Source organism: Tachypleus tridentatus, chromosome 3 (assembly GCF_004210375.1).
Source record: "Tachypleus tridentatus isolate NWPU-2018 chromosome 3, ASM421037v1, whole genome shotgun sequence".
In the NCBI taxonomy this organism is placed as follows: Eukaryota; Metazoa; Arthropoda; class Merostomata; order Xiphosura; family Limulidae; genus Tachypleus; species Tachypleus tridentatus.
The window spans coordinates 18,143,570-18,162,535 of record NC_134827.1 but is presented as its reverse complement, the minus strand read 5'-3'; the positions used below and the strand labels follow the sequence as shown (position 1 = coordinate 18,162,535).

Sequence of the window (18,966 nt, the reverse complement as noted above, 5' to 3'; positions counted from 1 at the left end):
TCTAGCCTTGACATTGTATCTTCACGTCAGTGTTAACATTAATATATTATGAACATAACAGCTGTTGTTAGGCGGTGTTACTGGAAAGTGCTGAAATCAAACGGCAGAGCAACCCTTCTATCACTTGATTTGCACAACAAGGTTCGTCCGTTACAGGATTTCATTGTTAATTACCATACAATCTGTAATGTTCAAAAAATAACTTTGGATTGTACAACTTTGTAAGTCTGTTATAAGATTTAATTACTAACCACAACACAAACTCTAACGTTCCAAAGAGAACTTCAGACTTTCACGACCCAGACTTGTCTGTTGGAGGACATAATTGCTAATCACCATATAACCTGTAGTTTTCCAAAGAGAACTTCGGATTGTATAACCCACTTGGTCTGTTAGAAGATGTTATTTCTAACAACTATACAAACTGTAATTTTCCAAGTAAAATTCAGATTGTATAACCCACTTGGTCTGTTAGAAGATTTTATTGCTAACAACTATACAAACTGTAATGTATTCAAATACAAGATAAGACGGGGAAAGAAATATTGATTTTTAGAACTGTTTTCGCCCTAAAGCGGCAGCAATGTCTTTCATTAACTTAGGTCTCAGTCGAAGACCATGAAAGATAAATTCATTGTGTATAATCAATATTGTTCTTCTTCTGGTGGTTTTGTTACACAAACAAAAATTTCAACTCTTTATCGCCAGTTTGTTTCTTGTCAAGCGCAAAGGTGAAAAGCCTTCAGACTCGTCGCTGAGAGAGAAGTGATTTTATTGTCAAGGAAAATGTTTTTATTTATAAATTCGGTAAATGTACAATTATTGTAAATTTCATCTTTTCTTATTTCTCTCAACTCTTACCCCATCATACCAAACATGCTCGCCCTTTCAGCCGTGGGGGCGTTATGATGTGACGGTCAATCCCACTATTCGTTGGTAAAAGAGTAGCCCAAGAGTTGGCGGTGGGTGGTGATGATTAACTGCCTTCCCTCTAGTCTTTCACTGTTAAATTAGGGACGGCTAGCACAGATAGCCCTCGAGTAGCTTTGTGCGAAATTAAAAAAAAACCAAAAAACTATAATTTTCCTGGACATGTGGTTCTATTTCAAATTAATTAGCTGTTATAATTATTAATTATAATTATTAATTTTGCATTCAATGTTTGCTGATAGTATTATTTAATGAAGAGCATTATGTACGTTTTTTTCATTCCTAAAGGAAGGCGGGCCCATTTTAATGGATGGCGCAGATAGTTGTATAAATTGGTATAAGAAAGAGACAGAGGGTTTACTTTCTTGTAGGTGTTATTTGGAAGTTTGGTTGTTTGTAGTTAAGCACAAGGCTACACAATTCTATCTGTGCTCTGCCCACCACGGGTATCGAAACCCGAATTTTAGCAGGCATATCACTATTCCACTAGGGGGCACAGTTCAATTTGTAGAGAAATTTAAATCTTTACCAAAACAAATTTCTCTTAACTGTTGTTTTGTTTTCAAACACAAATGCTCTTAAAGGATTATGTGCGATTTGCTCACCTAAGAAACTGTACAAAGAGTTTTAGAATTGTAAGCCCCCAATCTTACCGCTCAGCCACTACAAGGAAGGAGTTTTGTTGAAAATGAATTTGAAACCGTAGTATAATTTTTTTGTGTGCCAATATTTGGAATCAAGTAGCATATTGTACTCGTACTTTACTCACGATTTCTAATGCTTTGTAATTACTAACTTTCGTACATTTGTTTATCTTTGACTCATATTTTATTTAAGTCACATTCATCCTAGTATTTTTAACACCGTACCCTTATTAATTTAATGCACGTACATAAAATGTTTTCCTCAAACTACATAATGTTCGTTTTGTTGAAGATAAGTGCAGGTAAGTTATGAAACTAAATGATCTGTTTTGAATTTCGCGCAAAACTACACGAGGGCTATCCGTGCTAGCTGCACCTAATTTAGCAGTGTAAGACTAGAGGGAAGGCAGCTAGTTATTACCACCCACCGCCAACTCTTGGGTTACTCTTTTATCAACGAATAGTGGAATTGGCCGTTACATTATAACGTCTCCACGGCTGAAAGGACCAGCATATTTGATGTGACGGGGGATTTGAACCCGCGACCCTCGTATTACGAGTCGAGTGCCTTAACTACCTGGCCGTGTCTGAACTGAATGAAAGATCAAATCTTTCAAAAAATACTTTTCTTACAATAAACACGAATGGGAATTTTCCCAACAATATGGCCGAGTGTGTGGCTGACGTTCGCATCCCACTTCTGCCCAAAATAATCGCGTTTCGCACTTTGGAGCTGCGGGTGTGTTATAAGAGTGACAGTTAAATCCCACAATTCAATCGGACGAGAGTAGCTCAAGAGTTTACTATGAATTTGTTCGCTAGCTGATACTAACCCTAATAACTTTTATTGTATTCTCTTCAGGTATTTTAATCAAGAGACACAGTAGTAGGTTAGCCTACTTAGAAAATTACAAAAAGCAAAGCCATAAATAAAAACAACGAAAACATTATTATCGTCTACTCTTCCACACACAGAGAGAAGTTACTCTAGTTTTAAATGTTCTTAACTTCTATTAAAGATACTTACTGATGTTATACCAGAATTGTCTACCCATCTTTAACGCATACTTTAATGTTCATACTTCTAGAGTCAAATATACATACGTTATTACTTTTTGTTTTCACAATCTCACCGTTCCGCACGATTTTTATTTAAACTTCCCTAAAGCTCATATCGGGCATGCACTCAAACTGATATTTGCATTAGACACCTAGTGGTTGAAGCTTCAGGGAACTATTTAGTTTTTATCAGGTCCACGAGCAAAGTCGTTAAGCTTTTATATCCGAATAAATATACTTTTTATTAATCTATAGCACACATTACTATTATATCCTCTGAAGGTATGCAGGTAATTGTTAGGTTTTTACTAATATTAAATTTGATTAAAAAAGCAAGTGCAATACAAACGTGATACGCGAAAGAGGTTAACAAAATAGACGAAAGCACAAATACGTCACACATATTGTGATATCAGTATAAAAACATAATAGGACAAAAAAGATGGCCATACACAAAAATAATTGCAGATACATCAAAGCTGTTATATCATAATGAAATACCAAACGTGGTTCAAAATTATCTAGCTGGACTTTGTGTTCCATAAACACAAACTTACTTCATATTTAACTAAAAATGAACACAAAGCTGTGAAGTAGTTGTAGAGTTATAAGTACTCAAGCTAACTGCTGAGACACAGGTGAACTTTGACATTTATTTTTTCTCGATTCTCAGTTTTGAAGTAAACTGACATTGTAGCATTATATGTTTTCGTTTTACTACTACGTGTATTGTTAATCTATAGTTTTTCTCCTGCTTCTAAGATCTAAAAGTCGTCTAACAATAGTTTCCATGGTACAATAAATCATAACATAGTATCTCCACAGTTTTGTGAATTTTTTTAGTCTTTAAATCTTTATATTCGCCTGTTTGTTTGCCTTAATCAAGGTTTTATTTGTCTAATTATTACTATGATTGACTTTCCGTCTGTCTGTCTGTCTGCTTCTTTACAACAGGGACAGAGAAATGGCACTTGGCTTTGCTCCCCAACTATCTGGAACAGCCCCCACCATGTCATGATCACTCAGCTGTTGTTCACGAGGGAAACATGTGGGTGTACGGTGGAATGACTGATCTACTAGAGAGGAGTGATTTCTGGAGACTTGACTTCGGTTAGAGATTAGCCATGTTTATATTATCGTTTAGAGCTTCCCATTTCAATCCATAGGACGATTCTCGTGTAAGATGAAACAGATGGCTGCCATCTTGGTACGAGTGAAACTGGTCTTCATTTCACTCAGCGTACATTTCAATAGAACTACTGAAACCTATTCATTTACTGAACACTTGAGCTACTGTAGCACGCCTGCTTAGTGCTGATACTCAACTCTTAGGATCTTTGATCTTTTGTCGTTCAGGAAACGTTAGGCTATTGATCTGCGCTTGATCGATGCGAAATATGTAGAAAAAAATACCATGTATAGGACAATTGTTTACCGGACTTGTATCTTGGTTGTCGATACAAACGTTGAAAACCATAGTCCGTTAAAAATAAGTAACAATACACATGGAACAGCATATATATATATGTGTGTTTATTTAATGGTAACAACTGGTAGTCAAGAGCAAAGAGAGAAGTTCAGTTTGTGTAAGAAAAAGGAGAAAACAAACAAATTTGTGATGCATGCATATATAAGTTAAACTTACGACGTGATCGATATATACACGACAGATCATATTCTGTATTTACGTTCTTTTTTCAGAAACCCGCCAGTGGAATCGAGTGAGAGCAGTTAAGGGACCAGGGGAACTTCATGGCCACTCAGCCGTGGCGTTCAATGGTCGTATGTACTTATTTGGTGGAGAAAGAGGTGGAGTAATTCAGGACGATCTGTGGAGCTACGACTTTCGTAAGTATAGTCTGAGCCATTGAGAAAAAAACAACAGCAAACAAACAAGGCTAAATTAGAAAAATGATATTTAGAATGTTTTCCAAACATTTGACGAGTGAATAATAATTTATGAGGAGCTGAACATGATATTTAATATTAACACTTGGTGTTGACAAATAGACGAGAATTCCCGCTCCTAAGGATATAAAAGAATAACCAACTTGCATCATATGCATAGAGAAAGCGTGAATACACACATTTTTACGTGTAACTCCAATATCTGTACTTTATACCTATAAGTTTCAGGTGTGGCCTATTGATTATCAGTGCAGTGAACCCGACGATCCTTGATTCACGCCACGTTGGTGCAAAAACTGTATAATAGTATCCGAAGAGTTAGCGATGGGTGAAGATGACTAACTGCCTTCCCTCTAATTTTACACGCTAAATTAGGGACGACTAGCGCAGATAGAGTTCTTGTAGTTTTGCGCGATATTCAAAACAAACCAAACGTATTACAATTTCAAATAACCTAAAACAGAGTTAAATTGTAATTTAGAATTAGAAGTAAATCAAATGTTCATACGTGTCCAGTTCATGACGCTTGCAAACAAGTTTGATAAACACAGTTTCGTTCTCAATACAAATATATTTTAATATACAAACAATAATACGATTTAAAATAATAGTTATTACAAATAATGATTTATTTATAAACAATATTGAGTGTTTTTTCTGGTCCGGAACTTCCTTGGTATCTTATAGAGGGTTCGCAATGAATTAATTAATTTTGAATTGATGTGGGTACAATTCATTTAACAGAGAGCTACCTAGCTCTATTATCTTCTGTCTTCGTTGGTCACATGTCACCTTTCTCCACCGATGAAGTTATGTAATGTATTTATAAAAATATGTCCGATGTGAATCCTGGCCTGGCATGGCCAAGTGGTTTGGGCGCTCGATTCGTAATATGAGGGGCACTGGTTCGAATCCCCGTCACCCCAAACTTACTCCTCCTTTCAGCCATGGGGACGTTTTAATGTGACCATCAATCCCACTATTCGTTGGTAAAAGAGTAGCCAAAGAGTTGGCAGTAGGTGGTGATGATTAGCTGCCTTCCCTCTAGTCTTACACTACTAATTTAGGGACGGCTAGCGCAGATAGCTCTCGAGTAGCTTTGCGCGAAATTCAAGAAACAAACCGATATGAATCCATTGAAGTTAAATGATTTGTAATGTTTGGAATTTATAAACGTTCCTAATCAAATCTCTGAAGTTCCCGATTAATAAATGTTAATCATAGTTATAGCTTTCGAAATTTATAATATACCAACTGTAGCAAACGAATAATATATGCTGTCTCTTGGCGCGTCGCGTTGGTTACATTTATAGGCGTGAGGAAAGCTTCTAGAAATTTCAGTCTACACAACAATATAGACGATACATTAGTGTTTACATATACACAACTATTATATTTTCTTACACTCTAGAATTTTCTACAACTTTATTAAATAGGCGGGGATTTCGAAATATAGATTTAACTTAAACAAGCGCCGATATTAAATATATATATATGAAATAATAAATATGTGACATCTCTTTATCTCAACATTGCCTTCAAACATAATTTCAAATTCAAAGTTTAAAGATATATCACTCTAAAATAATGGAAAAAGAACCACTGAGTAGTAAATTGGAATGATAAGTGATTATATATATATATTGACCTGCTTAACTAGTAGAACTTAGTCCGTATTTTGTTATTGTTGCTTCTGAAGATGCAGTTTGCGTACAATAATGAACAATTTAGTCAGAGGTAAAATAACATTAAAATGAATCGAATGTGAGTTATGTTAATAGAATGTATGTTAGAAAGGTAAAGGCCGTGGTCAACGAAAGCCACCTTTGTGCATATAATTATTTCAAATTTTAGAACTTCTTTGATATTCAGTTACAGAGACATGGGAAAGAATAACGACTGAGGGGATTACCCCACAGCCTCGATGTTCTCATGTGGTTGTAGTAAATTTGGAAAAGCAGGGACCATACCAGTCTAATAGTCAACAGTCTAAAGTTCCAACATTGGGTATTCAAGAAAAGACGTCTCATCCGCCCAAGTCCATCTCCATGTGCTTTGGTCAGTCATCAACCGATCAAGAAGATAAAAAACGCGAAGCGAAATGTAAAAGTCACGTGGTATCCAGGCTCTGTAGTAAAAGAACTGGTGCTGTGGATGATGAAGATAGTGGTGTATATGTAACAACATACAATCCTGGTACGGCTCAAGCCAATCTCAGGTGAGGTACCTTATTTAGAAACGAAGAAAAGAACGCAATCAATAATTACACTAAAGGTAAGTTAGATTCTAGTTAATAAGAGAGTTCAACAACAGGATTAGTCGAAAACTGTAATTTGGCCAATACGATTTTAATAGAAGTGTTTGGAGTTGTCACCAAAGGGCATTACATCTTCCTACGTAAGGACAACTGACCTGAAACATAAAATAATATTTATAATAGTGTGTCTGAAATATTCCCCTAAAGCCATTACTTGTTATTATGGTTAAGAGAGCTACAGCAGATATTAAGAGCGAAACATAAAAATGTTTCTGTTTCTATTATTTATAACTAATATTTATGGTCTCCATGTATCTGTTTTATTTATAAGAAAAACATTGACAGTGCGAAAAAACTCGAAGCTATAAACAAGGACCCAGGTGTATAAACTAGAGATGCTATGTTAGAGAAAACAACTGAAGTAACCCTGTGATCTACTGTTACTTTTATTATTATTATAACTATGAATATTATAGTTACCGTTCTTTCTTTAACAAACTTGAATTGGCCAAGGTGGCCAGGTGGTTAGGGCGCACAGTGTGTATTCCGAGGATCGCGGGTTCGAATCCTCGTCACATTTTTCAGCCGTGGGAGCATTATAATGTTACGGTCAAATATAGTATTCATTAATAAAAGAATAGCTCAAGAGTTGGCGGTGGGTGGTCCCTCTAGTCTAGGTGTTTCCAACATAAGAGTGCCCGAGGGCCACAACTATATTCACGAGTCTAGTGGCGGGCGGCATTATATTTCTGTCAAATTAGGGCTTGTTGGTGTATTACGTAATGCAAAATAAAGAATAACTAGATCAGTGATTCTCAACCTATGTGCCGCGGCATATTGGTGTGCCGCGAGAGATTGGTGGGTTTGCCGCGGTGTTTTTGAAACACATTCAACTTTCTTGGGATTTTACGAGCAAGTCTAACACATCAGTTAATAAAAGCTAATATAAAGACACTCTGAAACCTTCCAAAACATTCTATGGTTTTCATTGCACTTGAGCACTGAGAAGTTCACACTTAAATTTCATTCTCGACTGCAACAGTTTGACTGTTAGTTGTGGCGCAACAATTTTTGTTCTAAGGCTTTTTAAGTTAACTCTTCTGTGTTACGTGTATCTAAACGTGATGCACAATGACATTAATATCGCTTGCTTTGGCCGTGATTTTCGTTCTAAGGCTTTTAACGCTTACTGTATAACGTGTACCTAAAAAAAATCGTTAAGGCTTTCCAGGTGTGAACATTTTCAGATTGTCGTTGTGTGTCGCAAGTCAGAAAAGGTTGAGAACCACTGAAATAGATCCATGGTAGGGTTAATTTATGTTCTTTCAACATAGTAAAATGAGTTACGATTGGGGAAGGAGTTAATCTGAATGTGACTTACTTTACGTTACGTGATATTTGGACGGGCATATTTGTGAAAAAAGATGTATTTCATTGTGAAAATAAAAGGAAAATGTAATTTAAACATGTTCAATTACGTTATAAACAAATGTAATGAAAAAATGCTGCTTATAAAATAAACTAGAATAACAAACATATCTATGATATTTTAATGTAGTAAGGACATAAAGTTTTCAATGTGAACTTAGAGGTTCCTCAGCAGCACTGACTAAACGGGTATTGCGGGTATATCGACATGGAGTTCCGCCGTTGCTAGTCTCAGGAGGTGAAGCAGAGAAGAATCCGTAAGGCGAGATCTGTTGTAGGTCTTAATGAATTTCATTGTAGAGAACACACTTTTACGTATGTATACGCTACCAAACATTGATGTCATTTTCCGTCCAAAAGCACGCAGATTTGGAAATAGATTTTTGAAAGTAGTTTAAAGAAATTTGGTCTTTTTTCTTGTCCGGTTTGCAAAAATGGATTAGCTTGCAAGCCACATAATTCAAGTTGAACGTCAGCTTGTTGATTTTCTATGTCAACACAAAGAGGATTATTGAACAGCTCTATCCTGATTTTTAACATTTCAAATTCTTCAAATCTTGCGCTAAACTCATCTCTGATATCTTCAATATTTAAACAAAATTCTGAAAAATCAAGTGGCTCATCATCTTTGAACTGTTCTGTTAATTGCTGACAACTTGGAAAGTGGGCCAAGTCGCTGTTTTCTAAGAAAACTTTGAAAATTCTTAACTTATTTCGAAACCCATTTATGTTACCATCTGGTTCCGTCCATTGAGCTTCAGGTTGAGATCGTTAAGGTAAATTGTGATGTCTGTTAGAAAAGCCAGTTGTTTCAGAAAATCCTTACTTTTGAGTTTTTCTTCCAATTGTGGTGAAACAAACTGATCGAGGAATGCAGGGATTTCTTTCCTTATTCCAAAGAATCGTTTAAGACACTTTCTGGCACTGAGCCACCTTACTTGGTTGTAAAGAACCAAATCCTCATATTCTGCCTCTATATCCTCCAAATATTGCTTCAGTTGTCGATGTAAAAAGAGCTTTGTTTCTTCCTCTTATCATGTTAATAACTTTAACAACAAGTTTAAAAACTTCGTTTTGTTTCACTGACTTCCCGCACAAAGCTCCTTCATGAATAACACAATGAAATGTTGATCAAGTTACTTCATTTTCCCTAAGAAAACCAACAAAGCCTAATTTTTTTCCAATCATCACAGGTGCGCTATCTGCCACTATTGCTGAACACTTATTGAAACCTCCGATTTCAGCAATTGAATTTTTCACTGCCTCGAAGGTATCCTTTGTCCACTTTGTCTAGCAGGTGTATGTGATATAATTTAAAAGCTATTATTATCAAATTATTACTGTAAAATTATAGAGGCATAAATAATAAACATATATGTACACACAAAATAAATTTTAAAATTTTATTAATGAATGTCAGTTGGAGCTCTCATGCATTTTTTTACCTCGCAAGTCAGAATTTCTCATTTCTTCATTACAAAACAAATTATAAAAGTAGGTTATTTTTCAATAGACCTTCGCGGGCCACACAAAACCATACCGCGGGCTGCCTGTTGGAAATCCCTGCTCTAGTCTTTCACTGCTAAATTAGGGACGACTATCGCAGATAGCCCTCGTGTAGCTTTACGTGAAATTAAAACGACGAACAAACTTGAATTATCCACTTAGTGTTACTGGTTTGGATGTTATCTGTGAAATCCTGAATTAGCCAGTGATAAAATATATTTCATATGTAGTTGCCACTGATCACTCTTTCGGAAAGGCTAGTTTTTGAGTTTTCTTTCCAAATAAAGTTATTTTATGCAAGTGGTAATGTCCGTGGTCACAATTTAATATACAGAGCGTTGAAGGTTCGAACCTTCTCTAAGACATACTGTGTTATATAACATAGTTTTTCTACGTTTTTTTAAAGAGAGAATGCTCCTTTTTAAAGTACTAATAAATAATCTAATATAAACGATATAACCATCACAGTAGACACATTCCCTAGTTTATATTATTGTTCACACATAAAATGAAATGTGGTGGAAGTTTAGATGTTTTGTCTAACATAGATACTGGTGTTTTGAAAGTCACTGCTTTATTGGACAATATGGTAGAAAAAGAGGTAAGGTTTTGCGTTTTTTTGGTAATTTATATCTTTTACTACAAGACAGATGTTGATCTTATTTTCATGTGTGAACTAAGTTTGTTTCAAACTACAGATTAAAATTCAAACACTGTTTCTAGTTAAGGTGCGACATTCTCCAGAGACATCAAAACTATTTGTGTCGTGTAGAGAGTCTTTGATTCTATAAAACTTTGGTTCAGAACTACTGTTCTCTGAGTCCCGTTACTAGATATTCTTACCAATACATAAGTTTTCATAGAATATTTTTATTCGCTAAATGCCGCACATTTTGGCTCTAAACAACACATCTAAACTAAGAAATTTCGCGTGAAAGAAAAAGAACTAACCAACATGTTAAAATGTTTATTTATTTTCATCTAATTAATGTTGATAAATAAAATGTCTGACATAGTTTCTATTGCCAATCTGTGAAAAATAGTGATATTTCAATCGAACTTGCGCTGCGATTTAAGGCCAATAAAGTACAGAACAAGTTTCAACTTTCTCAGATCATCTTCAAGTTAACTGCAGCAACCCGTACAATCCCCTACTCGTTCACATTCGTTCCTAAGAGGCGCTGCAGTTGGAGGTTGGGCCAGCATGGCCAAGCGTGTTAAGGTGTTCGACTCGTAATCTGAGGGTCGCGAGTTCGAATCCCGGTCGCACCAAACATGCTCGCCCTTTCAGCCGTGGGGGCGTTAAAAAGTGACGGTCAATCCCACTCTTCGTTGGTAAAAGAGTAGCCCAAGAGTTGGTGGTGGGTGGTGATGACTAGCTGCCTTCCCTCTAGTCTTACACTGCTAAATTAGGGACGGCTAGCGCAGATAGCCCTTCAGTACCTTTGCACGAGATTCAAAACAAACATACAAACCGTTAATTGTGTTGTTGAGAGTTAACATTTGACACACATAGCGACAAGAATAGCGGAAATATTCAATACTTTAAAATTAAGATGCAACTTCCTGTGTTATCTGTTTTACGTATAATACTCTGGATAAATAGTACGAATCTGTGTATATGTGGATATACAACTTGCATACTTCACTGATATACCTTCAGAACGCCATTCCGGGAGCGTCGCCTGGAAAAGGAGATCGTTATATTCGAACACCATCCACCCCTACCCCCACCCTGAACTGCATTTCAGGATCATGGAGAATTAAGTCTAATGCTTCAAACACGGCCGAAAGCGGTATTATAATGTGATATTCATGACTCGTTTCGTTTGATAATGTACTTGAATGCTACCACCTGACGGCTTGCTTAAGACTACTTGTGCTGTTGTCTTCAAAAATGATTCTACCAGCAGTACCATCGGAAACAAAATCTTGGACTTCTCGCTCGCCAGTTTATCGAAAAGTCCCACAGAAAAAAAAAAATACAAAACGTTATGAATCTTTAAAATTCTGGAGACACCCAGGTATTCGACAGTTCATCCAGAAGTCCCACAGAAAAAAAAACCGTTATGGCCCTTTACAATCCTGGCAATGCCCATTTATCCATGGTCCTCTAGCTCTCCAGTCCATCCAGAAGTCCCACAGAAAAAAAAGAGAAAAATATTATAACACTTTAAAATCTAGCGACGCTCAGATATTCATGGTTCTCTCACTCGCCAGTCTATCCAGAAGCTCCACAGAAAAAAAAAATACGATATTTTAAAGCTACTGTGAAACTTTTTGTTTTTTATGTGAATTTCTGGCATTGTTAATATCTCTTGAACCTATATTTCAGAAGGCTTTCAAAAGTTATTAAATGTTTCTCTTCATTTAAGGTGTTGAGTAATAGTACTCTCTGAAGGTAAGCGAGAACCTTTGAAAAACATTAACAAAATAACCCTCACACATCTTAAATGGAGAACAGTCTAAGTGGTTTACTAACGTATTCCACAAGCCATCACTCAACTTTCATGTGTTTATGATTCACCTTTGAATGTAAGCGGTAGCTCTCTATTAATTACAGCCATTCTAAAGTTATTCTTTAAACTAATTATGTGTAACAGTTAGCTGAATGGTCTGATTGACAGTACGTGGCATGAAAATGGTGGGGATCATACTTTAAGAAAGAGTATGTATCGTTAATCGCAAGCTTTGGTGTGGTTCTAAGTAGTGTTTAACTTGTTTTTCATATCTCTTCTCGATCAGTTATCATTCAACTTATCTCACGTATACGTGAATTTCGATCTGGTATATATAGTTGGTAGACTAAAACCAGTGATATTAGGTCTACAAAAACAGACCGTTAGAGTTAGTCATGTAAAATGATGTGTATGCTTAATAATAATTAACTCACATTTCTTCAATGTGGAAGTCGGGCTGCCGATGTGAGAATTAGGTGAAACGCTGAATCTGTCACATGTTGCTACCATGATATATTTATTAAATCTAGCAAGTAATAACGCACACATTAATGACACTTTTGAAAATCCAATAGCTCCCAAAATATATCTGTTTTGTAACATTATTAATGTCTCCCTTCCTCTTCAACATTCATACCATAAGCTTATTGTTAGTATTAGTAGGTATTTACACCTTTATGTCTTATCATATTGACATTCTGTTCGCAGTATCTGTAGGTCTGTCTTCTAACCCTTTTGGCCCGGCATGGCCAGGTGGTTAAAGCACTCGGCTTGTAATCCGAGGGTCGCGGATTCGAATCCCCGTCACACCAAACATGCTTGCCATCATAGACGTGGAGGCGTTATAATGTGAAGGTCAATTCCACCATTCGTTGGTAAAATAGTAACCCAAGAGTCGGCGGTATCTGGTGATGACTAGCTGCCTTCCTTCTAGTCTTGCACTGCTAAATTAGGGACGTCTAGCTCAGATAGCCATCGTGTAGCTTTGCGCGAAAGTCAGACCAATGCAAACCTAACCTTTTTTCATGCTTATATTTTACTAGCAGCCTACCAACGAATCTTTTTATGCTATTCTTTTTGTTCACCATTTTTCTCGTGTTACAGTTTCGTAACATGCATTCTATTACCAATTGCTATAGGTCTTTAAAGGAGAAATTTCAGAGCAGTCGTCTTATAAGAAGTATATCCAGCGGAAGTTATAACATACTACATCACCAAGGGGATAACATCCGTGACGAATTAGAACGCCTAGTGGAAGAAACACCACCTCCACAGCAGCGTCCTCTAACTCGCCAGTCCATCCAGAAGTCCCACAGTTCGGATGCCGTCCTCGAGTCTGATAGTGAGTCGTCCACACCTCAGCACAAGCTCCGACCCCGGTCGGAGGCTCTATCCTTCAAGGACCAGGGTTCACTCTTTGATGAAGCAGTCAGTAACAGCCCAGATAATCGACGTTTAAGACAGTTAAGAACCTCCCAAAGTGTATATCAGTTCTGTTGGACAAGCGAAGAAAAAGTAGCCAATGGGGATTCCAACGCTACTAGTTACGATGCTATCTCCCCACAAAATTTATCTTCCAACAAGCTTGCTCAGGGTGACCTAGGTTACCACGGTAGCCAGTACACATCAACGCGAACTTCGCGTCTTATCTATGAAGGGCCACTTTCAACAGTTCGAGACGTAGAGGAAGAAAACAGCGAAGCTAGTGTAATCAGTGAAGTTGACCATCGACGGGTCAGTTTGGAACCTGTCGGTGATCTTCTGCTTGACTTCGAAGATCCCGACCAGTTAGAGTCAGAAAGACCAAAGTCCAGCGGTTATACGTCATGCGCCACACTGTCAGATCTAGCATCACAACTATGTACTCCTAACGTTGAAAGTCGCGGTTTCCCACATTCTGTGTCTCAATGTTCCGGCTACCACTCCATAACTGAAGAGGAAGCAATTGGAAAGGATCCCCATCGCGAATTTGCCGGATGTCTTAACTCGACCAAGTCTAAAAAGAAACCATTTCGAAGTCGCGAATTTCCTTTTGAACTCAAAATGCTCAATCTGATCGAAAATCCAATGTCAGGCCAAAACGTTAAACAGAATGTTGTAGCTACTACTAAAGGTCGATCGCGCTCTTGGGACAGAGCATCTCATCGTAAAGACGTTGTGAGTTATCCACTCTATTCCAAAACCACAACGTTATCCGAGCCCAAAGAGCAGGACAAGAAAAAGACTTCACTTCGGGAGATCGCAAAGCGAGATCGGCAGTCCAAATCGCCACTGAAGAAGAGGACAGTATCAGGAAGTCCGGGGAGGTCAAGAATTGAACAACATAATTGGGAACTCTGCATGTACGTTTTTGGAGGTCGCGAACGTGGAGTGACCACTGTTGGCAAGCAACCTATCCCTATCTGGAAGCTTTATGTTTGATCCTTACTATTCAGTATTGTTAAGTATTTGTGATTCGATTGCTAGTTCGGCTTATGTATGACATCTAATATGCATTGGATTTTTTTTTTAATTTTCGAAATTTTCAAAGTTTGTAAACACCATTCATATAAAATACATTTACCGTACTTCCAATATAATAATCTGAATTTTAGGAATATTTTAAAGGTTTCATTAAACTTGTTTATATAACTGACAGAAGCTGGTATGGACACGTTTGGGACATTTATACCATCATTAAAAAAAAAAAAGGAAAAGCGTCTCTAATACAATACTGCAACAGACCGCTAGTTTTCCGCTTCAGTACAAAATTCCATTCTTTTAAAATAGAAAACACGGTCTAAAGTTGTAGTTTTAAACAGGTTTTGTCTTAACGAACATACCTGAACATATAATTTTAATTAAATGTATCTTACGTATACAATTATAGATTCTACCGAACCAGACCAGCACCATGTATGATATTTTAAACATAATTCTTATAACACAGGAAATTTTTATCCATTTTTACTATTGAATTGTCACGACTGGAACAATAGGTAATAATAAGGCTAAACTCTAGTGGTGTGATGAGAAAACGACACAAACAGAGAGGACTTCAAAGACTCAGTAATAATTCTGTCTTCCAGAGTATTTAAAAACAAAATTCTTTCGACGTCAAACTTATAGTTTTTTTCATAAAAGTATTTATAAAACTACAGAGGTGAACATTTTCCTTTTTCTTTTTAGAGGTAGCTTTAAAGAAATCTTAATATTTTATGAACTTTGGACAATTTAAAAATATTCTTTGGACATGAAATAGATTTTGGATAGTCAAATTATTGAAAAGTTTTCTGAATTATTCTATCTGACAAACTAACTGCAACACAGTTATTTTTGGGGACTACTTCACTAACAGCGAAGACTTGAAAATCCATGAAGTTTAGTCCTAAGTTTTGCCTCCCTATCGCACAGTGATATATGTCTGCGGACTTATACTGCTATAAACAGGATTTCGATGGGCATAGCACAGACAACCTTTTATGTAGCTTTGTGCTCAGTAACAAACAATAACTTCTGACTGTGAAATAGACACAATACTTATACATGCAAGGCTGAAATGAACAATCAAATAAATATTGTAATTTGTAGAGTATTGCTACTGATGTAACACTGAATAGCTAACATAATAATTTAAATTGCAGCGTTAGACCAATCAATAAAACTTTCAGATTTTTACATCAATGGTAGGCAAAGCACATATAGCCCATTGTGTAGCTTCGTGCTTTGCCTACCACTGATGTAAAAATCTGAATTTTATTGTTGTAAGTCCACATACATCCCTCTGTGCCACTGGGGGCCACTTAACTTTGTATAAGTAATGACAGCTCAGCTTTTTGTCGTAAGCCAGAATGACATTCTTATTTGAAACACACTAACCAGATCTGTAATTATTATACTTAAATAATTAAACAAATCATGAGTTCTAAATTATTGGTATGTTAATACATCGTTAGAGATAACTCACCCAAAATACCGTGTACAATCCCTAATCTGTTAACAACAAGAGTTGACTAAAGACAAAAAAAAAAGACGTGTAAGTGTACGTCTAAGGATTTTGTAAGTTTTGTAATGTTTGAAAACTAAATGTTTGTGTTTTGTGATTTCGAATAAAATTCAGAAAATTTTAATATCTTCCATGAACAGCAAATGTCTAGTGTTGCTTATTTTGTGAGCTGTCACCAAATATTCACACTTTTGTTGCCACTAACTTTCACATCACCAACTAGATTTATTAAAACTTGTTATAGGTTGCGACTGAGAAGTCTTAGCACCAGCCAAAGCACAAGTTCTTCCCCCTTCAACTGTAGAGTTCTATCGTCCAATCGTGGCGCTGTCAATAATGTCAAACCACCAATCACATGGAGGCTACCGATTGACAAGAACATACTGCTTTTTTTTTTTTAGTTCTTTAGTGATTTGTAACGGAATTTATTTTATTGTAACTATTTATTATTATGATGTATTATTTTTCGCCAAATTTCTAAGTTAAATAAGAGAAATTCGCGGCTTTTAATGTACAGAAGTAGAAATAAAGACTGTTAATCGCTATAGGAATGAGGAAAGCAAAAGTAAGCCAGATCTAGCACGAACGATCTGAATAATTACACTTATATTTGTTATAACACATCTGTATTAGGTAGATATAATTTTTTTAAACAATAAATTTAAATCCAGTTATTTAGAGATGGCTCGGCATGGTCAGGTGGAAAAGACGCTAGACTAGTAATCTGAAGGTCATGAGTTCCAATACTCGTTACATCAAACATGGTCACCACTTCAGCCGTGGGGGTCAAAGCTACACGAGAACTATCTGCGCCGACTGTCCCTAATTTAACAGTGTAAGGCTAGAGGAACGGCAGCTAGTTATCACCACTCACCGCTACTTGACTCTTGGGCTACTCTTTTACCAACGAATAGTGGGATTGACCTACACTTATAATGCCCCCCACGACTGAAAGAGCGAACATATATGGTGTGACGGGGATTCAAGCTCTGGACCCTTAGCCATGCCGAGCATCAATTATTGTCTTAAAAATAAACAGTCGTAAAAAAAAACACATGATTGCGGTGACATGTTATTTTGGATATTTTTATATGTAAAAAGCTAATGGGACAATAAGCTAATAATAATTTTTAAAACATAAATGTTTACTAATTAGTCCCAATAAAGGCTTGAGTCACAATTACAATTTTCGTGCTTCTGTTATTGCTTTGAAATAAATTTTTCCGCCAGCGCGCGTGTGTGTTTTCTTAAAGCAAAACCACATCGGGCTATTTGCTGGGTCCACCAAAGGGAATCAAACCCTTGATTTTAGCGTTGTAAATTTGCAGACTTACCGCTGTACCAGAGGACTTCTGCTAGCGTGTTGCTACTTTTTACACCTTAGTTTGCTGAAAAACCTTAAAACAATATAAACATATTATGTATGTTTGAAAAGCTCTGTTAATCGTCTATTATTTTATAATTATTATATGTTTGTGTAAGGTACTTACTCAAAGAAATTTGCCCCAGAACGCTGACGACATTAGATTATACGTAGTGTTTAAGTTGTTTGTTGTGAATTATACTATGTAACACAAATTTTGCTCCTGGATAGTATGTGTTATTTCTTAATTGCTTGTATTGTAAAACTACAGAAAATGGCCATTATTCCCTTCAAACTTTGCTTTTGTGACCTGGATAATGAAATTTAGAAATTAACCTATTTTCTTTGTAAAAACGGGCAAATTTGCACATTTTTATTTACATAAGGTCTGAATAAAACAACATATGAATCAAGATTTACATGTATTTATATTAATGTTATACAAAAATGTATAGAAGTGAGTAGTTTCTCAAGATTTGCGACTGTAATGTGAATCACTTTCATGTATCAGCCCCCAAATGTTGTCTTCCATCATGTTTTCGTTATACGGTCTCAGGTTTGAAGAGAAAGTTTGAAGGGAAAAATAGGTCTTTTCCATTTACTTTAGGCACAAGCAATTGGGAAATAACACTTTCTGCCCAGAAACAAGAAAAGTAAAAATTTTGTTACATAGTATTTTTTCATTTAAGTAGATATGTTAAATGAAATACGTTTAAATAATGCCGTTAAAAGGAAAAGAAACGTTAACAAGAAATGTAAGGTCACGGTTTACTGAAAATAAGTTCGTTTTCCAAAACTGTTCATTAAATGGACGATACTAAAAAAACAAACAGGCACAAGGAACATTAGATTAAGTTAATGGTGTAGCTGTTTTTGTGGCCAGACGAGTTTGCTGAACTGTCATCCCCCATAAAACAAAAATAATCCTGTAATTTTTTAAACAGTATTTATACTCTATGTGGGACTTGCGTTCCCGGACACAAATTGTAGACTAAACAAATAGTAACTTTATTTTTGGTCAAATTAACTAAAAATACCCGAACTTTCAATTTAAAATATTTTTGTACAGAAATTTACGCGTGTACTTTAGTGACTTTAGGTCCCCCCGCTAGTACAGCGGTAAGCCTACGGATTTACAAGGTTGAAATCAGGAGTTCGATTCCCCACGGTGGATTCAGCAGATAGCCTGCTGTGGCCTTGCTATAAAAAAAACAAATACACACATATGCTGACTTTAATAACTGAAAATTTTTTGTTATATCAGTATAATCATTGGCACTCGTAATTCGATATTCAACAGATGAAATGACCAATCCAGTTCAGTACTGTTGACTCTTTCGTTCCAATAGACCTTTTGTAGCCTTGTTTGAAGGCTGAGACTCTTAAACACTACATTGGATAGAATATGAAGACACAATGCGTTATTA

The 18,966-nt window shown here is 36.2% G+C and overlaps 1 protein-coding gene across 3 annotated transcripts in view; it reads left to right on the top strand.

Annotated features, from left to right (window-relative positions):
- The window catches only part of LOC143246463 (uncharacterized), a 58,454-nt gene extending 42,152 nt beyond the window's left edge, over positions 1–16,302 (top strand). For all 3 annotated transcript variants that reach the window (XM_076493208.1, XM_076493207.1, XM_076493209.1), the window contains 4 exons: positions 3,588–3,743; positions 4,335–4,481; positions 6,414–6,759; positions 13,331–16,302. In XM_076493208.1, coding sequence (XP_076349323.1) covers positions 3,588–3,743; positions 4,335–4,481; positions 6,414–6,759; positions 13,331–14,612 — 1,931 coding nt within the window. In that variant the 3' untranslated portion in view covers positions 14,613–16,302. The remainder of the gene's footprint in view (positions 1–3,587; positions 3,744–4,334; positions 4,482–6,413; positions 6,760–13,330) is intronic.
- The last annotated feature ends 2,664 nt before the right edge of the window (positions 16,303–18,966 follow it).